Genomic DNA, 23,680 nt, shown 5'->3' on the forward strand with positions numbered 1-23,680 from the left:
ATATATATATATATATATATATATATACATATACATATATATAAATAAATAAAAGGGCCAGTATTAATGTTACTACTTTCTGAAAGGTTCACTAGATAAATAAAATGACATAAATAAGCAAAACACTGACTGCTGGCAGGGCAAGGAAATAAAAACATATATTAATATGCATTTATATGGCTTAAAATTAAATGTAAACGTCTCCCAAAAAGTTCAGAATAGTGTCTGAGTGGTAATGTCAATTACGAGTACTGTAGTATATGACAGCTTTCAAAAAACAGGCAGCGTTAGGTTGGTGTATTGGATCCAAATAAGCACTGACAGGTGTTGGAACCACCAACTAGATCTCAACTTCAAATGTCTGTTTTATAGAAGCTCTGCTGTAAATGGTCTTCCTCAAGTGTTATGGCAAGAGCTTGTTAGCATGTCTGCTGTGTAGAGATAGTCCCATCAGCCTACTGTAAATCTGTGTCCTCAGATTGCTTCTGTTGTGGGTTATCAAAATAAATAGAATAAATGTATAAAGGCAGAGATGGTGTTACAACACTTCATGTAGTATTCTCTGCACTACAAGAAATTATTTTTACACTGGAGGGAGCAACAGATGGCTGCTCTTTATTTAAGGAAACGAGGAGGAAAGGAAGCATAATGCTGTAAGCTTATTGAACTAAAGCCTGCAAGGTCTTATCGATAAGACAGGACTCAGAAAACAGGATGGCTTAAGTCAAGTACTGATAACTGGCCTTAGAGGCTGCACTCCAAATATTCCTCTAGTTTGTGTGTGTTTTGTTATGCAAGTAAAATATTTAAAAGGGAAAAAAAGACACATAATAGTTGATAGATAATTAATAATATTTTAAAAATTCATAAAATTAATCAAATAAAAGTGAAGAAAAAAAACTATGACAAAATGAATACTGGGAGAGGAGTAAAAAGCAGATAACACAGCAAACTGTTGCTAAAATAAATATTTGCACAGAAACTACACCTGAGAAACAACTTCAGTTTCAGGATTGTAGAGCAGAATTAAGAGTTGCTTTATCAGATGAACAAATATACAAAATACAAAAGCAAATCAAGCATTTGTCAATAAGTAATCTGAACGCAGATTGATAAAAGTTTAACTTTTCCTCGACAAAGTTTTGTCTTCAACAATTAATTTAGACTTCAAGGTTACCAAAGAAAATATATAGTTTATGGACATTTTTATAGAATATGTATACAAAGATTTTTGTTGTTTACAGTTACAAATGTCCAACTTGTATACATTTTTTGGTTCACTAAACATTTTCTTAAATTCTGATTGAGCTGAGCTCTTGTAATAGTGGCACAGCCAGATGACGCAATCAGAGCCAGCTGGGCTTTTTGACAATATTTAACAACTTGACTTTTTTTAACCAATTTATACATAATTTGTTCAGAATATGGCTTACAGTAAGTTGTAGCTGCAGATAGATCTAATTATAGATATACAATTGTAATATTAATTTTCTTACGTTAAAGAAATACAGTAAATTTTTCCCATTTTTATTAGGATTGATGTGTGTAAATCAGGTGGTAAATTAATGTGTAGAATTTGTATCCAAAAAGATTGAAGTTGGAAAAACACTGACTGTGGAGAATGAGGCACTCAAATTATTATAGAAAGCATTGCAAAGAGTTTGGTGCAAAGCCATCACAGAAAACATTGCAACAACAACAGTGAGATGGGATCAGCTGTTTAGATTCATGGTGCAAAAGTCCGTCTCCAAAATGCAAACGATGCATCTCTATTTACATTTTTGGATTTTAAGCCTCATATGTTCTATAGCAGCTTTCTACTGAGTCTAAATTTTTTTTTAAAGATCCAACAAAAAAGGATATGAACTGATAAGAAGCAGAGCTTTTAAAAGGTTTAAAGTTATTGTTGTTGTCCTTTTCTATTTTGTTCAATAATCTACTTTTAGTTCTGCAGACTGGCTTCAAACTGTGTCTGGACTTCACACTCACACAGAGTAGAAGCTAAGTGAACACATAAATATGGAACAGAAAGTAAAATTAGCTATAAAAGCACGAGCTATAACCAGACTACTGTAAAGGGCAGATTACAGAATGGTCTATATGGAAATAATTATTAGATGTATGCATATGTAAAAATATCTTAAAAACTGTTGCATTTTAGGTGCATGTCTTAAAGAAACTGTGTATGTAATGTGATGTCTTATTATGTTAGCCACCATGTCACATATCTGTAGAAAATGGTTTGGCAGTGATACAAACATGTAATTAAAAGTGAGAAATTACAACAGCCACAAACAGCAGCGGGATGAGTTAGCAACCATAAAAATGTCTTTTTGAACCGTGTTGTGTGTCTGTGCTGGTGAACCGTCTCTGACCAGAGGCTTTTAAAGAAGACATAAATCTTGTTTTGAACTGTGTGGGTGTGAGGCACAGCCATGCTGTTTGTCATCACAGATAAGCTCATCTTCTGCTTACCTGAGTGAGAATGTCCAGTTGACCCATGATGTGCTCCAGGGTGTTTGCTAGACCAGGGGGAACCCTTCCATCTGAAGCACTGGACTGTGCTTGATCCTGGTGTGAAGGCTGTGGTAAACTTTGGCTCTGATTCTGCTGGGTGGATGATGAACTGATGGTGGGATCTCTGTGAGTATAAGAGTGAGCTGCTCTGCTGAGGCTGCCATTACGGCTAAAACTTTGAGAGCGAGCAGTAGTTTGAGAGTCCTTTCTGCTCATCGGATCTGCTGGTTCAAAGCTCTGCAGAAAAGACAGAGGTGAAGAGTTGTTAGAAACTCAGAATTTACTGAAGTAAACAGTTCAACAACATCCTTAAGCCCCATTTAACACATGAACCCAAATAATCTATCTTTATGACCGACATGACCTACATTGGACAAACTCTCCTGGCCTTTCGAGGATCCTAAGGAGCTGGTACAGTCTTCCACAGCTGGACTGGAACCTGCATTGTTCCTCCTGAACCTGAAGTTTGTCCATCGACTAGACTCTCTTCTCCAGCACCCCTGCATTGACCTTATCGTGGAGGCTGAGGAGTTTGATTCCCCTTTCATTGGAACACTCTCTGGTCTCCTTTGGCACTGACCCCAATGTCCATGTAATGTTACAAAGGCGTAACAACCAAGACAATGCAACATCAGCCTGCTTGGTCCACCGATACCCCTTAGCTGCAGTTCTACCAGTTCACAAGGCCCGAAAGGACTCCTTCAGCCCTTTCTAACCTGGGGGCGTCAATGTCCACCACCGGGTTCAAGGGTGGCCACCACGAGAGGCACCAAAAAACCTTGCGATCACAGCTCAGGGTAGCCACCTGTGGAGTTTGTAGATTACTATGCATAAATAGTGTCAGACATCTCCCATTCTAAATCCAGTAGCCAGCTGGTTACACAGACGGATTGTCATCAGTTCATTACATCCTCAAAATGCATATATTACTGACCGTAATGGCTCAGAGGTGTAACATTAGTGGGTTGACTTTACCTGCCATGCTGCCTTAGTCTTTATATGAAACTAACAGCAAGGCATCTCAGACGCAGCTTGAAGTGTTTTGCAAAAGGGGTTAATGTTTGAGAGAGTTTAAAAATATATATATTGTGGATAATTTAGTGGAAGAAGATGTTGGCCAGTTAGCACTAGGGGTGCTAACTGGCCAACTTGTGATTTTCTGGCCGATCACTGATCTCTAAAAAGTCTGAAATGTCGATTCTGATTTTGTTTTATAAGCGACACTGTCAGGTGTTATAAGGTCACAATGCAACTTCAATTTTCCAATCTTATTTTACTGAAAAACATACTCTTGGACAATATTTGTATGCTTTCTGATTGTCCACTGTTGTCTTTGTTGTCTAATGTTGTCATCACTCTTTGTTAAAATCAGGTCTCTCTTGTAAATGAGTCCCTGAGGATCAGTGGGATTAACCTGTATAAATAAAGATTGAATTAATAACCTAGAAACAATACAAACTTGCTTTAACTGGCCATGAGTTAGTGCTCTGAAATATAAATGAAGTTTATACAATTGTTAAAACTACAAAAAAACATAAATTGGTAAAATCGGTTTCTCATGTAAGCATCGGCCAATCTATGATCTCCCAAAATTAAAGGAAATCGGGGCCTATCGGCCGGCTGATTTATCAGTGCACCCCTAGTTATCACACAAGACAGACAGTTCACTGAACTGTCTGCTACAATAGAGAACACAGTTGCTTAATTTCAAACTCAAAGGAAGAAACCACTTCCAAGTCATTAAAAAGGATTTTATCCTACATATAGATTTTTATGCAACTCCAAATATCGTGTTTAACATTGGAATTAATGAATATCATCTAGAAATCCGTCTATGCATTACTTAAAACACAAATCGCACAATTTGGTCAAACATAATTATTATCACTTTTTGTTTTTGGACAATATCTTTACTTTTGTGACTAAAGAAGTGAGGCTGGCCGGTGTGTGCATGTGTGCAATTCATAATACAACAAGCAAAAACAAACAATCGCACCAGTTGTCTCAATAAATGTACTTACAGCACAACAAACATTTTATGAAAAACTATTAGTGATGGTTTGAATTCAGTGAAGCCTGTGATGACGGTTGTCACAATTCAACAAGAGAGAGTGTGCTCATTTTCCTACCTGCTGCTTTCATTCTTTCTCCTATAATTAAAAAAAAGTTTATCTGTAACTATTTGTTTTCTTGTGTATCAAGCATGTGGTGTCTCCTACTAGCTCTCAGAATTTATTTTTGTTATCGTCTATCTTGACTTGTAATTTTGTCGAGTGTACTCGTGCTGTTTAGCCTCCTCATGTGCTCACCCTGTTCTCCCCATTCTCTACACTGACCTTCTCTCTAACATCCTGCTTCACACTGATGCTCATTCTCTCCACTAGACCATTACGCTCTTTAAGCCCCCTGCTATCTTGTCTTCAATTGTCCCTTGACACACCCATTTCCTTTTTCTTTACCTCCTGCTGTAAGAAATGCATTCAACTCCTGCTGTCAGAATAATACCACCTGTATTTAAATATCTGCACCTTCCAGATGCACATACACTGTACCAAAATAATTGCTGCATATGTACTGATTACACGGCGGTTGAGGGTTCACAATGTACCAAATAAGAATATAATGTTTCAGGAGGAGAAACTTTAGACAGTCAATACAGTCAAGAACCCCTCCCCCTCTTCATTCTATCTGATGCTCTTCCTAAAGCTGAACTGAGCGGTGTAGAGCAAGAGTTTGTGTGCTGAGCTGTGAAGGGAAGCCTGCTGCGAGAGTACTGCTCGTCTGTCAGCACACGTGAGCCAGAGAAAGACCCAGATGTGAAGCTAGAGACCGAGCAAGAAGAGAGGGGTGGTGGGGGTTGGAGTCAATGTGATCAGAGAGAGCTGATCTGCCTGTCAGCCATGGCTGGCACTCACATACATACATCAATGCTCATACAAGAAAGAAAGCAGCAGCAAAAGAAAATTGATTTGCTCAGCTGAAAGAAGACCACACTGAAGCTGATCTTTTACCGGTCGTCAGAAGCAGACTTCATTTAAAGCTGGTTTACTGTGTTTAACAGTAAAGACAACATGTTTCTGGTTTCTGCCCTTACTTCACAAATAAACATATAACTACACACCTAAGAATTGTAAAGAATGATCAGATAAAACAGAAAATGTAAAAAATGTGATGTTATTTTTAAATGCAGAGATTTTAATACCACTTAATATTTTTGGTTTAAAAAGGGGGCAAGACTTAGTAAGATTTTAAAAAGAGCACAACTAGTAACTCAAAAAACTAATTATTACAAGGTTTCTGGCCAAACAGGCTAGATGACTAACATCTTATGCATCTTTTTAATTAAGTTGCAGCTAATTACCTGGATGCGTGACTGGAAGAACTGTTCCATAAACCCCATCATGGCTGCTCTCAGCTAAAAACATCATTTACTGAATTCTCTGAAAATAAGTATATGAAATTACATTACATGCACTTTTTTCTACAATTGTGTGAGCATCACTTTCTTCTTCTTTTTTTTTTAACTCAACAAAAACGAAACAAACTATCATATTTAGGCAAGGGGGTGACATTTTCCTCCTCTGCTTCTCTCAGGCGACATGTGAAGGAGCCTTGCAGCAGTGCATGACATAAAAGGGTTAGTATTAATAATAAATTATGAATGGCTAAATTATGCATGAAAAGATAAACCTAGGAAGTGCATGCTTCCAGGTACAGATCCGACCATGACTTTAATTGAAGCAACTGGTACTTGTCAATAAAAAAGGAAAAATCTGTTCCAAGAAGTAATTTAGGTTAATGATGTCAGTGTGTCTGAGCGTTCTTGATTTGGCTGCCTTTAACACCTGTGCTGCTATACAGGTCCTTCTAAAAAAATTAGCATATTGTGATAAAGGTCATTATTTTCCATAATGTAATGATAAAAATGAAACTGTCATATATTTCAGATTCATTGCACACCAACTGAAATATTTCAGGTCTTTAATTGTTTTAATACTGATGATTATGGCATACAGTTCATGAAAACCCAAAATGCCTGTCCCAAGAAATTAGCATATCATGAAAAGGTTCTCTAAACAAGCTATTAACCTAACCATCTGAATCAACGACGTAACTCTAAACACCTGCAAAAGATTCCTGAGGCTTTTAAAAACTCCCAGCCTTGTTCATTACTCAAAACCACAATCATGGGTAAGACTGCCGACCTGACTGCTGTCCAGAAGGCCATCATTGACACCCTCAAGCAAGAGGGTAAGACACAGAAAGAAATTGCTGAACGAATAGGCTGTTCCCAGAGTGCTGTATCAAGGCACCTCAGTGGGAAGTCTGTGGGAAGGGAAAAATGTGGCAGAAAACGCTGCACAACGAGAAGAGGTGACCGGACCCTGAGGAGGATTGTGGAGAAGGGCCGATTCCAGACCTTGGGGGACCTGCGGAAGCAGTGGACTGAGTCTGGAGTAGAAACATCCAGAGCCACCGTGCACAGGCGTGTGCAGGAAATGGGCTACAGGTGCCGCATTCCCCAGGTCAAGCCACTTTTGAACCAGAAACAGCGGCAGAAGCATCTCTCCTGGGACTGCTGCTGAGTGGTCCAAAGTTATGTTCTCTGATTACAGTAAATTTTGCATTTCCTTTGGAAATCAAGGTCCCAGAGTCTGGAGGAAGAGAGGAGACACAGAATTCACATTGCTTGAGGTCCAGTGTCAAGTTTCCACAGTCACTGGGGTGTCATGTCATCTGCTGGTGTTGGTCCACTGTGTTTTATCAAGCACAGGGTCAATGCAGCTAGCTATCAGGAGATTTTGGAGCACTTCATGCTTCCATCTGCTGAAAAGCTTTATGGAGATGAAGATTTCATTTTTCAGCACGACCTGGCACCTGCTCACAGTGCCAAAACCACTGGTAAATGGTTTACTGACCATGGTATTACTGTGCTCAATTGGCCTGCCAACTTTCCTGACCTGAACCCCATAGAGAACCTGTGGGATATTGTGAAGAGAAAGTTGAGAGACGCAAGACCCAACACTCTGGATGAGCTTAAGGCCGCTATCGAAGCATCCTGGGCCTCCATAACACCTCAGCAGTGCCACAGGCTGATTGCCTCCATGCCACACCGCATTGAAGCAGTCATTCATGCAAAAGGATTCCCGACCAAGTATTGAGTGCATAACTGAACATGATTATTTGAAGGTTGGCGTTTTTTGTATTAAAAACACTTGTCTTTCATTGGTGGGATGAAATATGCTAATTTTTTGGGACAGGCATTTTGGGTTTTCATGAGCTGTATGCCATAATCATCAGTATTAAAACAATTAAAGACCTGAAATACTTCAGTTGGTGTGCAATGAATCTGAAATATATGAAAGTTTCATTTTTATCATTACATTATGGAAAATAATGACCTTTATCACAATATGCAAATTTTTTGAGAAGGACCTGTAGTCACAAACCTTGTTGGGACTAGAAATCCTTATCTACTAGAATTTTCTGGGGACCTACCAGTACTTTAGTTTAAGGTTAGGATTAAGCTTTGGGCTAGATTACAAAGCAAAAAAAAAAAGTTTCTCAGTCAGTCACATCACACCATTTTTTCCTGGTCCTTGAAAACATTTCTTGCTACATCAGAAATTATTTTTTTAGGACTAAAGAAACGAAAACAAGTTGCTCTTGTTTCTAGGACTCAGGGTTACAAGAAAGTAACTATATTGTTCTAATTGAAAGCACAGCATTCCTTGAAGGAAGGCAAATCACCCACCAGCATTTTAGACTCAGATTATTTTATAAGAAATGATAGAGTTGTAGCCGTTTTGGTCAAACCTTGAATATAATGCTAAGCACAATGAAAAATCACGAGATCAAGTGTTGAGGAAAGATTATCAGCCATGACCACATCAAACTTACGCTAAATGTCTGTAAAACTGACTGAGAGCCATTTCTGTGTTGGCTAATGTTGATCATCTTCACTTGGGACGATTCCAAGAAGTAACCAGCTGCAGACATACATCTAATTATTATTTCTTAAAAGTTTCAATAAAATCATGCCCAATGAGATTTTTTTCGCTGACAAACAGGGTAAGCTCCAAATAGTTGTGTGCGAAAGTGGATAGCAAAATAACGTGCACAGCCAAGAATGCAGTTTTACAAGCTTTGCACACAAAAATCAGCTGCGATTTTCAAAATCTGGCTGTTCAATATGCAACCGCACAGCTCGCTAGTCTCAAATACTAAGAATTCAGTGAGAAGAGTTTGCACAATTTCTTGCAATTCTGAGCCACCGATTACTGTCCAACCATTGCAGCACAGTGAGACCAGATTGACAGCTAAACAAGAATGAACCAAGCTCCTCTATTCTCACCACAAAAACACCACAATGGCTCTAAAAATCACTGTGAAACCTAAATTATCTAAAAGAACCATGAGCGTGATAAAAAAACATATTTTAGTCTTAATCACATAATCATGACAAGTTAATCTATGTTACTGTGCTAACGCTGAATATGTTCACTGAGAGTATATTTTATGGTTAGACATGGACAAAACCAACAAAAACGTAAAAATTGTGGAGTGACACTCCTTACATCAATGTGTTTCAAACGTACATAAATCTGCAGCTGAAACACAAACTGAAATTGTTACTTACATAAAAATGTATTGTTTTACAAAACTACTATATGGTAAAGACGTTGTATTAAAAAGCATGTGTGCACGATTAAGACAAAAAGCTAACAAATAAGAGATGCGTCAGTTTTTAACCAAGGAAAGGTGAAGTGGTTCCACGTTAATGCTTGAGATTTATTTGGAAAACTAAATTTTCCAGTGAAACAAGGTTATTTGGGTTATAAAAGCACAAGACTTCTCAGAAGAAGAGAATACATTTCATTCACTTTCCTTATCCCCTTTCTCCACATGGTCCAGCTGCCCATTTTCAAACACCCCTTTCAGACTCATCTGTAATAATAGCCGTCAAGTAAAGAAGCTATTAAAATCCATTTACAGTCTTCTCTGTGTAGCACAAAGAGAAAGAGTCAGACCAGAACAAAAAAATGTCTTGAGGGTTCCAGGAATATTATTATGCAAGCAAGTGTTAAAAAGACATTACAAGCTGTGTACTTGTACTGTTAAAGCCTCTTTTGGGTCAGTGTTAGAAGTAATTACACTCTTACAGCTGTTTCTGCTTCATAATGCTTTACAGCTGGGACATATAGAGCTGTCCAATAAACATCTACTCTCAAAAATCACCTTCACATCCGACATAAATGATTAGAATAATACATTCTGTTATGCCATCTCAGGGTTTTGTTCACAAGAGAGAGTCCAGCAACCCTGCAGAGGACACTCACCTCCAGTATCCGCAATCTTATTATTTTGGTCACTACCCAGAGCTCATGGCCATAGGTGAGAGTAGGAGCATAGACCGACCGGTAAACAGAGAGCTTTACCTTACAGCTCAGCTCCTGCTTCACCACAACAGACTGGCACAGAGTCCACAATACTACAGACGCTGCACCAATCCTGTCAATCTCACGCTCCATTCTTCCTTCACTTAGAGATAGGGTGAGAAGTTCAGTTATCTGGAGAGAGACTCAGAGTAGAACCGCTGCTCCTCCACATCGAGAGGAGCCAGTCGAGTTGGTTTGGGCATCTGGTAAGGATGCTTCATGGGTGCCTCCATACTCCGGGCATGTCCGACTGGGAGGAGACCCCGGGGAAGACCCAGGACCCGCTGGAGAGACTATGTCTCTCGGTTGGTCTGGGAACACCTTGGAGTCCTCCCAGAAGAGCTGGAAGAGGTGACTGTGGAAAGAGATGTCTGGGCCGCCCTGCTCAAGCTGCTGCCCCCACGATCTGACTTCAGAACAAGCAGAAGATGATGGATGGATGGATGGATGGATGGATATCTCAGAACAAAGTGATTTATCAATAATTAAATAAGTAATACAGGTGCATTTCAAAAAGTTAGAATATTGTGAAGAATTTCAAATTATTTTGTCAAACATGTCAGAAAGTGAAACTCGTATAATAGATTCATTACACAGAATGAAATATTTTAGCCTTTATTTCTTGTAATTTTGATGATTATGGTTTAGAGATAGTGAAAAAAAAACTAAAGTCAGTGTCTCAGAAAATTAGAATATTCCTCATCCAGCTTCTGGTACCTTTGTCAGTGTGGGCAGGAGACAAGTCCTACTGGAAAATAAAATCAGCATCTCCATAAAGCTCGTCAGCAGAAGGAAGCATGACGTCTCTAAATGTCCTGGTAGACTGTGGACTTCAGAAAACACAGTGGACCAACACCAGCAGAGGACATGACACCAAACCATCACTGACTGTGGAAACTTCACTCAGGACTTCAAGCAACATGGATTCTGGACCTCTGCACTCTTCATCCAGAGTCTGGGACCTTGATTTCTAAATGACATGAAAATTGAATTTCATGTGAAAAGAGGACATTGGACCACTGAGCAACAGTCCAGTTCTTTTGTCTCTCAGTAGGTAAGACGTTTCTGATGCTGTCTCTGGTTCAGGAGTGGCTAGACTTGAAGAATTAGACATTTGTAGCTCATGTCCAGGAGTTACTCAGCTGGTTATGATGACACACCAGGAGTTTAAAATATTGAACATCTTCACTATATTCTAATTTCCTGAGACACTGAGTTTTGTTTTTCATTATCTGTAAGTCATAATAATCAAAATGACAAGAAATAAAGACTTGAAATATTTCACTCTGAGTGTAATAAATCTTTATTATATCCATCCATCCATCCATTTTCTTCCGCTTATCCGGGGTCGGGTTGCGGGGGTAGCAGCCTAAGTAGGGAGGCCCAGACTTCCCTCTCCCCAGCCACTTGGGCCAGCTCTTCCGGGGGAATCCCGAGGCGTTCCCAGGCCAGCCGAGAAACATAGTCCCTCCAGCGTGTCCTGGGTCTTCCTCTGGGCCTCCTTCCGGTGGGACGTGTCCGGAACACCTCACCAGGGAGGCGTCCAGAAGGCATCCTAAACAGATGCCCAAGCCACCTCAACTGGCTCCTCTCGACATGGAGAAGCAGCGGCTCTACTCCGAGTCCCTCCCGGATGATTGAGCTTCTCACCCTGTCTCTAAGGGAGAGCCCAGACACCCTGCGGAGAAAACTCATTTCGGCCGCTTGTATCCGAGATCTCATTCTTTCGGTCACAACCCAAAGCTCGTGACCATAGATTAGGGTGGGAACGTAGATCGATGGGTAAATTGAGAGCTTCGCCTTTTGACTCAGCTCTCTCTTCACCACGACAGACCTGTACAGCGCCCGCTTCACTTCAGATGCTGCACCTATCCGCCTATCGATCTCACGCTCCAATTTTCCCTCATTCGTGAACAAGACCCCAAGATACTTGAACTCCTTCACTTGGGGTAGGACCTCCTCCCTGACCCGGAGAGGGCACTCTACCCTTTTCCGGCTCAAGACCATGGCCTCGGATTTGGAGGGACTGATCTTCATCCCGGCCGCATCGCATTCGGCTGCGAACCGCTCCAGCGAAAGCTGTAGATCACGATCTGATGAAGCCAATAAGACCACATCATCTGCAAAAAGCAGAGATGCAATCCTAAGGCCACCAAAACGGATCCCCTCAACACCTTGGCTGCGCCTAGAAATTCTGTCCATAAAAGTTATGAACAGAATCGGTGACAAAAGGCAACCTTGGCGGAGTCCAACTCTCACCGGGAACAAGCCCGACTTACTGCCGGCAATGCGGACCAGGCTCTGACACCGGTCATACAGGGACCTAACAGCCCGTATCAAAGGGCCCGGTACCCCATACTCCCAGAGTACCCTCCACAGGGCCCCCCGAGGGACGCGGTCGAACGCCTTCTCCAAGTCCACAAAGCACATGTAGACTGGTTGGGCAAACTCCCACGCACCCTCCAGGACCCTGCTGAGAGTGTAGAGCTGGTCCAGTGTTCCACAGCCAGGACGAAAACCGCACTGTTCCTCCTGAATCCGAGGTTCGACCCTCCTCTCCAGAACCCCCTAATAGACCTTACCAGGGAGGCTTAAGAGCGTGATTCCCCTCTAGTTGGAACACACTCTACGGTCCCCCTTTTTGAATAGGGGGACCACCACCCCGGTCTGCCAATCCAGGGGAACTTCCCCCGATGTCCACGCAATATTGCAGAGTTGCGTAAGCCAACACAACCCTACAACATCCAGAGCCTTTAGGAACTCTGGGCGAATCTCATCCACCCCTGGGGCCTTGCCACCAAGGAGCTTTTCAACCACCTCGGTGACCTCAGCACCAGAGATTGGAGGGCCCGACCCAGAGTCCCCAGGCTCCGCTTCCTTAGTGGAAGACGTACTGGTGGGATTGAGGAGGTCTTCAAAGTATTCCGCCCACCGACCCACAACATCCCGAGTTGAGGTCAGCAGCACACCACTCCCACTATAAACAGTGTTGGTGGCGTACCGCTTTCCCCCCCTGAGACGCCGGATGGTGGACCAGAATCGTCTCGAAGCCGTGCGGAAGTCGTTCTCCATGGCCTCTCCGAACTCCTCCCATGCCCGAGTTTTTGCCTCAGCAACCACCCGAGCCGCATGTCGCTTGGACTGCCGGTACCCATCAGCTGCTTCCGGGGTCCCACAGGCCAAAAATGCCCGATAGGACTCCTTCTTCAGCCTGACAGCATCCCTCACCGACGGTGTCCACCATCGGGTTCGAGGGTTGCCGCCGCGACAGGCACCGACAACCTTGCGGCCGCAGCTTTTTTTTTTTTTTTTTTGTCTTTATTATAAAACAAAAAAAAATTGAACTTTTTCACAATATTCCAAGTTTCTGAGGTGTACCTGTAGTTTAACCAAAAAGGATCCAAAGATGACAGAATCAACATGTCATGTCTAAAGCATGTGGATCTGTAAATGTGCACACATTTCTTGCCCTGCTTATGAGATAAGTGTAACTTTATACCACATCACAGACTAAATAAATGAATAGAAAAACAAGCTGCATGCATATGTCCAAGTCTAAGTTCCTTTATGTTTATTTTTCAGTTGAGCTCAAGCATGCATGCTCCGACACATTTCCAGGACAAACCTACAGGCATGCAGCCAGATCACCAACAAGTTCTGTCAAACACTAGAACAGCCTGAAGAAAAATGGCAGAAACGTCACAATCGAGCTGCACTTTGAAGCTTCTATACTTTCCGAAAGCAACCGTTCATAAAAAGTCATGTTTTATTTTGGAATTTGTATTTTTTTTTTTTTGTAATTTGTCTGATTAAATTGTACAGGATTGGTCCTTACACGTTGTCATATGTAAAACATTAAATCATGTCATGTTGAATCAAGGCAGCACGGTGGCGCAACTGGTAGAGCTGCTGCCTCTCAGCGAGCAGGTCCTTGGTTCAAACCCCGGTCCAGGGGCCTTTCTGGGTGGAGTTTGCATGTTCTCTCCGTGCATGCGTGGGTTTTCTCCGGGTACTCCGGTTTCCTCCCACAGTCCAAAAACATGCATGTTAGGCTGAATGGTAACTCTAAATTGTCCCTAGGTGTGAGTGAGAGAGTGAATGTTTGTTTGTCTCGTTTGTCTCTATGTGGCCCTGTGATGGACTTGCGACCCATCCAGGGTGTACCCCGCCCCTCGCACAGTGATTGCTGGACATGGGCACCAGCGACCCCCGTGACCCAAAATGGAATAAGCGGGTAAAGAAAATGGATGGATGGATGGATGTTGAATCAAAACTTAAATGAACTGCACTGCGACTGAGGGATGACTCGAGGCAGAAAGTTTTGCTGCTTTTAGTTTTTGTAATGTGTCAGATTAATGGCTGTGTATTGAGATACAGAGCAGATATATGAAATCCTCATCGGATGGGAATCACAGAATTACTCTAACCAGCATATACTTGCATATACTTGAACAGCCTGGGATAAACAATGTGCGTTTAAACAAGACAAAAGGATAAAACGATTGTCAGGTGGCAAAGCCCAGAAGTCCAGCAGGAAGGCCATATGCCACAGAGATAAAACACTCCACAGTTGGTTATTTGGTGGATTAGTGGCTGACTGGACCTGCAGCAGCTGAATACTAGAGAGCAAGTTTTTTTTTTTTTTTAGTCTTTGCTGTCTGAACTTACCTGGCTGTGGAGAACAGATGGATGTGAATCAAGAGGGAGATGAATTGTAGAGCTGGCCACACGTTTATGTTGCGGTTTGACACCTTCACAACACTCAACACAGTCAAAGTTGCTCTTCCAGACCAGAACCTGTTGAAAGATTATTACTTATTCTCAAGCAATAAATCAATGACAGAATGAAAACTGACGTCAACCGTCAATTAACGCCATCAATTTGTTTAGTTTTATGTAATTTATTATAAAGAAATAAAATAGAAAATAAGTCTTCACCTGTTCATCAGAACCTCCAGAGGAAAAGTACTCCCCTGTTCTAGAAAAGGCCACACAAGAAACAGGACCCTGGAGTGAAGGAAATTGAAATGGAAAGATGTCAAATTAAAATAACAGACTAATTCAATCCAGTCTTAACTTTGAACCATCAGTGCTCCTAACTTCCTGGGAATGAAAATCATCATCAGGCTGATAATTCCTTGGCTGAGATACAAAACTGCAAGAACCCTGAAGTGAAGGAAACTGAAACAAATCAGTGATGGATCATTGTGATGAAATCAAGCATCCTGTTTCCAGATTTAATTTACCAGCAATGACCGTTATCATTAGTATTTATTATCAAAAAACATCATTATTTTACTTAGATATTGATATAAATTAGCAAAGATTTGGTTATTGCATTAATTTTATGATAAAACAAGATCAGTCAAAACAAAGGCTTTAAATACTTATCAATAAGTCATAACATAAACATTCACTTGCGTCTCCAGTTGCCATTAAAATCCCTCGGACTTCCCACAAGATGAACAATGAATGTCCGAGTTGGCAGAAATCACCTGTACTGAGACATTAGCCACAGATTCTTTGGCCCCTGTGGGTTGTGGCTGGCAGTGTGTTGTGTTCAGGTTCATTCATGTTTCGTCACACACAGTAACTATGAATATGAATAATTAAATATATCTCCTCTGCCAAGAAATACAGTCAGTGTGTAGGTGTTATTTAAATGAGGGGGAGTAAACAATGTAATTAAACACTGTACAAAATACAACAGTGGGTACTTTTTTTAAATAATATAAAACAGCAAGGGCAGCACGGTGGCCCAACTGGTAGAGCTGCTGCCTCTCAGCAAGCAGGTCCCTGGTTCAAACCCCGGTCCGGGGGCCTTTCTGGGTGGAGTTTGCATGTTCTCTCAGTGCATGCGTGGGTTTTCTCCGGGTACTCCGGTTTCCTCCCACAGTCCAAAAACATGCATGTTAGGCTGATTGGTAACTCTAAATTGTCCCTAGGTGTGAGTGAGCGAGTGAATAGTTGTTTGTCTCGTTTGTCTCTATGTGGCCCTGTGATGGACTTGCGACCCATCCAGGGTGTACCCTGCCCCTCGCACAGTGATTGCTGGACATGGGCACCGGCGACCCCCGTGACCCAAAATGGAATAAACGGGTAAAGAAAATGGATGGATGGATAAAACAGCAAACCAAAACTGGAGGGACCAAAAAAGAGTTGTGTGTTTTTAATCCAAGTCACTTTCTTTATTTCTTTCTTTCTTTGGCATTCAAGTCTTTCATGTTGTATCAAAACAGTATGTCAAACAAACCTACTGGATCCAGGAAGTAATTCTTGTACAAAACATTTGTGTCTTTAATCCATTTAAGGAAACAAAATCATGATCAGAGTGTGTGTGTGTGTGTGTGTGTGTGTGGGTGATTGTGGAGGATGGGTTGGTGTGTCAGGCTGCAGCTGAGCAATCGATAAAATCAACAAAGAGCTAAGACAAAGGTTGAGTGAGATTGCACATGGTAAGAGCCAAAACAAAAATCACTTGGGGATGTTAGCGCTGTTTGTGTGTATGCGCATGAGCCAGAAGAACAGTTCTGAACCTGAGAAATCACACTTCAAGATGTTTTTCCACTTCTGAACCTACTGACTGTGTCCAAAGAAAATGGAAAAATAAAGAAAAGTAGGAAGGAAAATAAAAGGCAGGCTGCTGAGACAAAAGAAAGGAGAACTGTGTCCTGTTGTTGGCACCCAGACAGGTTGGTTTGACTGAAGATGGTTTCCCAGAAGCACCTGAGAGAAGCAGACAGTGTCACCATGGCAACGCGACGGCCTGACAGACAGCATGTTCTGTCTCTGCTCTGACTAATATGCACTGCCAGGCTGGCACTTGCTTTGAGCACGCACGTGCGCGCACACACCCACAGTCATATACCTATCTGGTACATTTTGTCTTTGATAAATGAACAATAATTGTAGAAAGTGGCAGACTGAACCCGTATGGTGCTGTCTAAAAATAATTAAAAAATGATTATGTATTGTGTGTTTTAGTTCGTTTGCTGTTTTATCATTCCATCTAATGTAACCTGTCTCTAAATCTCTACCTCCAAGTTACAAAAAGCTGCCTTTTTTTTATTAGCGATCTAAATAAATATTGTTTTGTTGTTTGTTGCTCTGAAACTTACAAATCAGTGGTGTTGTAAAGTGTATGCGGTATTCCCCCAAGTAGAAGAATACTTTGATTTCAGTAACATGTCTTAACTTAATTTTAAACCACTTCCAACTACTGTATTATCTGCCGTACACGTCGCACCGCCCTATAAGTCGCATCAGTCCAAATATGTCTAATAAAGTGGAAAAATCCATAAATACGTCGCTTCGCTGTATACGTAGCATCTATTATGCGTCACTGATGACGTGTCACGTTTATTACACACATCACTGCTGACAACCCAGAAATGCGAGCTGAACCCAGAAATGTGGGCCGGTGTTGTGCCAAAAATTGATTGGCTGCCAAATGGTGGCAGCAGGAGCGTGCACGGGATGACTTTAACAAGAATTTAACAAGATTAACACTTAAAAAAATATATTTGTTTGCTCAAAATTATAGTAAAGGTGTGTCTTAGTCTGACTTTTACTTAATAAATGCATTTTGACGGTCACATCAGATGCATTTCAAAAGCCGATACGCGGAAGCGTGCACGCGCAGAGGGACAAGTCGCTGCTCATTTCTTCGAAATGTAACAAGATAAGCACCTAAAACAATTATTTGTTTGCCCGACATTATAGCAAAGGTGTGTCTCAGTTGAACTTTTCCTTAATAAATGCACCTTTAAGGTCCAATTAGCTGCATTTCACCGAGGCGGCGCATTGAAATGAAGCTGATTTGACAGTTGCTCCAAGCGAGTAGAACGAAGGTGGCAGGATAGGGCAAGCTGATTGTGTCATTAATAGCCACTTTTTACCTACTACATGACACAACGGCATGCCAAACTACTTGAGTGCCATCTAGCAGCTGAAAATTGAAGTGTTCAATATTTTCAGTCTAAATGAATGAAAATGGTCAGATCTCAACCAAAAATTGGTTCATAAATATAGGAAAAAATCCATAAATATGTCGTTTTGGCATATAAGTCGCAGGGCATGCATATTGTGCAAAGAAAATTGTGACTTGTATAGCAAAAAATACAGTTTATTTCCTAAGTTGAAGGGGGCATAATATTACAATATGTCACTGTCTTCAGCCATCCATCCAATTTCTGCCGATTTAAATCTTTTCAGTATAAAATACCCTGCAAACCATAAAATACGAACATATTTTTTTTTAAAGAAAAAGTATGCAGCCAGCCACAAACCAAATGATCCACTGATCCTAGAACGAGTAGTTGAGAGAACTCTGTTTTAAAAGGTACAATTTGCTTTTAAGTGGGTGCTGTTCTGAGTAGCAGTTAGCTTAACTCCTGTGTGAGAAATCCTCCATGATTCTCCAGACTGAAATCCCTCCAACTACTGTTTAATGCACACACTTACTGCTCAGAAGTACTCTACACAACCCTGCTTAAACAAAGCTGAACCATTCCTTTGATTAGCCCAATTTAACTCAAGCCAGGTAACAGCCTCTCGAGGCTTGGTAAACAACACATTTGTCAGATCCAAAGACAAAACACTAACATGTTTTCATATAAAGTACAGGCACATGGGCCTCCACATAAACACAGCATAACATATGTGAAGAGACACATAAACACAAGAATTTGCACACCCACACTGAACAGATGGGGGTCTCTCCCATCTCGAGATATGCGACAGGAGAGCCAATTAGCACTTCGAGTGGTCCTGGCACCAGCAGATTGGTGGTGTCACCACAGAGCCAAACGAAGCAGAAACTGAGACAAAGTATAGAAAATGACAAATCTGCAGGTGGAAAGGGAGAACAGAAAAAGGTGTTTTTTTTTAGCTTGACAAAGAGATGATTCTTGGCAGCTGGCTGCAGAGAAACACAGGTGACAGAGACAAAAGACAGAATGAAAGACAGGCAACACGTGCGGGGGTGGGGGGTGGGGTGGGGTGGGATAGATAAACAGATGGACCACATGTGGTACTGGCAAGCCACCGATTTCAACAACTAGCCAGCAAGCCAGTCCATCAGCTGTTCAAACAAACGGACCCAGCCAGCACGCCGTCCGGACAGCAATGTGAGTTCATCAGATGTGGGACAAGTAGAGGTGAAAGAATCAAAGTCAGGAGGGAAAGGGGAACACTCAGAGATAACTTTGCTGAGGAAAACAACAAGACAAAAGCAGAGAAGCAAAAGGAAGTGAGATGATCCCCAGAAATGGGAGCAGAAACACAGTTCTGTTTCCTTCCAACAATCCTAAGATGAGTCATCATGAGTGGGCTGCCCGCTCGCCAGGCAAGTTCTAAAATATACCAAATACAAAAAAGGCATCATGCGCACACACTCATGCACATACACAGTTAAGAGAGTCAAACATGGACAAAGAAGGTGCTAAACGCTCACACAGAACTGTTCACACCAACACACCTCCTCTATGTGTATGAAAAGCTGAACAGACTTGACCTATGCTGGTCAGAACCACATAAACTAAACCACTAGGAGCTTGGCACATAAAAATAGAACCTACAGTATATGTTGTGGGTCTGTGTGTGTATGGTTACCTGGTGTCCATGCAGTGTATACAATAATTTGCCCTCTACAAGGTCCAGCACTTTCACTGTAGAATCTCTGGATGCAGTGATTAGAAAATTACCAGAAGGATGGAAAGACAGACCATTTACAACACCGCTGTGAACTGAAAAACACAAAGAACAGACTATTATTGATCTTATTTACAGTAAAAATGTAGTTTAATAACATGTTTATGCATATGTTAAATGATAAACAAGATTACTTTGACAAAAAACGGTAATGTCTTCAGGTTACTGTTCAAATTTGGAATTTTGAGTTCTCAATCTTTCCAAGCTTTTAGTGTTTGCCAAACATCTTCCAAAGAAACACGTTTAGGTTCAGATTAACATTTTCTGTTTGAGTTTTCACACATGAGTGTCTTTCCATCAGCATTGGCAAAATAAAGTCAAGTAAACACAAGTTTGACAATGTGTAGACTTCTCAAATAAAATTTAGATTATTAAACCCTTAAACAAAAATGGATTAAATTATATAGCTAGTTTATATTACAACAAACTGGTACATGAAGTAAAGTTGGCTTTAGTAACTAATCATTACTTCTGTCATTAGAAAATGTACCTGCCATATCCTAAATCTCTTAAATTAAACTGTGAACATAAGTTATGTAATAGCAATAGGTCCCTCTGCAGGCCTAAAAGTGCTACAAGATATCTACAAGCTGAAAGAAAGTGTTGGATAGGTGCAAATGACTACAAGAAAAGCCATAAATGGATTTTTTACCATCACCTAAGTTCAATCAAGCACAGAAAGCATGAATAACAACCTAAAAAGGCAAGAAAAACACAAGAGGACATTCTGCCTTCACACCTCCCTCATCTGCTTTTCTAATGCAGCATCTTTCATCATGCTTACAGACGCCTGCTAATGATAATAATTAATATAATTTTCATGTGTATTTAATAGTAAATGCTCAACATTTTGACAATTTGTCACTTCAAGCGGATCAAACTTGTATATACAGTATGTGAAGTGAGGCAGAGTGGTAGAAAAGAGGAGGCGGAGGAGCTTTTATCTTCACTCTCAGTTTTCACAGGCAGATGTGATTATCCATTATTAGATCTCTCAAACGAAATCCATTTAGCAGAAATGATTTGCGCAATCAGCCTGAGTGGCAGACTGACAAAACGGCATCAACATTCTGTGTATTGATTTGGTAAGACACCATTCCTTTTAATTGCTGCTCTAATTAGAAGATTTAAATCTTTATGGGAACAGATGGATATTTCAGTTTAATTTTGTTGTAAAGCTTAATTAAATGAAAATAAGTTTTTTATATTGGGTGTATTGCGTTCCCAAGTATACATTTATTCTGGTATAGTAAGTGAAAAGTGTTATATGTAGGTAAAGTGATAAAGAAAAAGTTTTTCTAAAAACCAACAATGCTCAGTCAGGTCACCTGTTTTTTTTATTTTTTGCTGAGACGTTTCTTTCGTCCTTCATCCAAAGGACTTCTTCAGTCTGAGGAGCGACCAAACCAAAACTGATTCCCACAAACAGCATACTCCATAGTGGAAAAAAACAGTTTGCTGGTACTAAGATGGCCCCTGGGGCCCACCCTCTCCCCTGTCAACTCCTCTGAGGCAGCCATAGCCAAAGTGGTTCAAAACACCAAAGTTCATGCTCAATAATTCAGGTATAAAATCCAACAATGTTCAGTCATGTCATCTGGACAGTTTGTTTTTTTGCTGAGATGTTTCGTCCTTCATCCAAAGGACTTCTTCAACGTGAGGAGCCACAAACAAACTGAGTGAGTCCCACAAACAGCACACTCCATAGCAGAAAATAAAACTTTTTTTTTGCTGGTGCTAAGATGGATGCCCTTTGGATGAAGGACAAAATATCTCAGGAAAAAAGAAACCGTCCAGATGGCCTGACTGAACATTGTTGGATTTTATACCTGGATAATTGAGCATGAACTTTGGTGTTATTCTAAAAACATTAAAGTATGTCTGAGGCTTGTGTTTAATTTATGAAAACACCAGTTTATGTTTTAAAACAACGTAATGTAAAACAGTGGCTTAAATGGTTTTACCAGGGTAGTGTTGAAGCATCTTCTGGGATCTGATGTCCCACACCTTAACAGAGTGGTCAGTACTAGCTGCAGCAATACAAGTTCCACTGGGATGAAAGTCCACATAGTTTGCAAAACTAGGGAAAAAAACAAAACAAAACATGGTAATGCAGTTTTACACATAAACATCCTGTTCAGCCCAACGCATGGAGTGAAGCATCGGAATGCACTTTAGCTTAAAATTAATTGCTTTGACTTTGTACCTTCAAATAGTGGTTGCAAAAACAAGATCTACACTTTAAATATCCTTCAAAATCTGTTAATATTAAAGATATTTAGGCTTTTATATAAAAATCTAAGAGTAACATAACGACAGAGTTAAGGGAGTGAACCACACAAAATTAAATACAAATTAATTAATTAATTAAATAAATACAACAACTCGCTGTAAAGGAATAACAGTAATCTTATTTTACTGTAGTCACTGCATACACATACAAGCATTCAAATTACAAGGATTACACACACAAAAAAAAAAAAACAGACTACTTCCTGTTTCTTCTGCACTCATCAATATATTTCCTATCCACGTTACTCTGATTCATCCTTCTGGTTTGAAGTGCTCACCCAGCATGTTCAAGGAAAGAATGAATGCACTCTCTACTGTTCTTGTCCCACAGTTTGATGGTCTTATCATCGCTGCACGACACAATCAAACGATCATCCGGAGAAAACCTGACGAAAAAAAAAAAGAAAAGAAAAAGAAACGCGCACAAAAACGTTCAAGCAAAAGTTTGTTGGATGGTAAATACAAAGAAAGAATGTAAAAAACATAGAAGGAATGCAACAGGCCACATGCAAGTTGAAATACAATATATGATTGATTGAATGAATTGATTACATTTGGCTGAATGTACAATAAATCATACCAAGTTGTATGGTAATAAATACATATGAATGTGTGTCATACTTGGCACAGCGGACCCAGTTGAAATGCTGGTTAAGAGAGAAGAGAAACTTTTGTCGGTGGACTGTCCACACTTTGATGGTTTTGTCATCAGATGCTGTGACCAGATTCTGTCCATCACCAGAAAAGTTAACACAGCGCACAGTGGCAGTGTGAGCCCTGAACACTGTTGAATCAGCCTTCCTGTAAACACACAAGACAGTACTAATGTGTAAAGCAAACAAACCCCTACCATGTGATCAGGGTGCCTTCTGCTAAGCTGGTAAGAGGAAATGAGCAGATCCTGTTTATAGACATTAAGCTAGTCTTATGTAGTAATTTTAGGATGAATGAAGTTATGAAATATAGAAAATGCTGCTACTTATGAGCATACATGCTGGGCACCCAAAGGCGCACAGTCTTGTCTCTGGAGGCAGATGCCACCAGGTGGCCAGATGGAGAAAACTGAACAGAATTTACAGCTTCTTTGTGTCCATCAAAGCGATAGGCTCTCATCTGAGGCTTCATATTCCAGATCATCACACAAGAGTCCATAGAGCCTGTGGCTGGAAGAAGAGGAGGCACAGATGAGCGAAGTACAAAACTGTTTATGACCACAATAAACACACAACAAAACGAAAGACATCAGATATAAATACACACACTCAAATGATTACATAAAATAGAATGAGACCGTTACCAATCTGTTTCATGTTGCAGCTGAAGTCCACACTCGTCACAGTGTCTCTATGACCCTTAAAATGTCTCTCTAGGGTAGGATCAGACTATGTGAACAGAGACAAAGACTCAATGATAATAAAACCAAGGTAAAAAAAGCAAAGTTTTACACTTTTACAGATAGAAATCCAGATGCACACCAACATTGTGAAGATTTATACTGCCCAAAGCATCATCTCTCAACTCTCAATTACTCTATGTCCAATGACATCCAGCCAAGTAGGTGCAGAACAATGCTGACAGATACACAAACTCACAAAAGTAAAGTAGGGAGGCAGTATACTAACAATATTTGCTAAGAAGGAATCAAGAAATCTAAGAAACTCTCCATGCACTTGATAAAAATTAGTTAATGATTTAGTTCTGTTAACAATCAGTTCTGCCGT

The 23,680-nt window shown here is 40.6% G+C and overlaps 1 protein-coding gene across 1 annotated transcript in view; it reads right to left on the bottom strand.

The window, feature by feature from the left end:
- Positions 1-23,341, bottom strand: part of poc1a (POC1 centriolar protein A) — a 29,806-nt gene extending 6,465 nt beyond the window's left edge. The window contains exons 1-9 of the mRNA XM_037679405.1: positions 23,257-23,341; positions 22,951-23,122; positions 22,581-22,760; positions 22,238-22,345; positions 21,632-21,747; positions 19,569-19,702; positions 14,895-14,963; positions 14,625-14,753; positions 2,476-2,754 (exon numbers count right to left, since the gene is read on the bottom strand). Coding sequence (XP_037535333.1) covers positions 2,476-2,754; positions 14,625-14,753; positions 14,895-14,963; positions 19,569-19,702; positions 21,632-21,747; positions 22,238-22,345; positions 22,581-22,760; positions 22,951-23,122; positions 23,257-23,269 — 1,200 coding nt within the window. The 5' untranslated portion in view covers positions 23,270-23,341. The remainder of the gene's footprint in view (positions 1-2,475; positions 2,755-14,624; positions 14,754-14,894; positions 14,964-19,568; positions 19,703-21,631; positions 21,748-22,237; positions 22,346-22,580; positions 22,761-22,950; positions 23,123-23,256) is intronic.
- Positions 23,342-23,680: the final 339 nt, after the last annotated feature.

This window comes from Nematolebias whitei, chromosome 7 (genome assembly GCF_014905685.2).
Source record: "Nematolebias whitei isolate Nwh7 chromosome 7, NemWhi1, whole genome shotgun sequence".
NCBI classification, from domain to species: domain Eukaryota; kingdom Metazoa; phylum Chordata; class Actinopteri; order Cyprinodontiformes; family Rivulidae; genus Nematolebias; species Nematolebias whitei.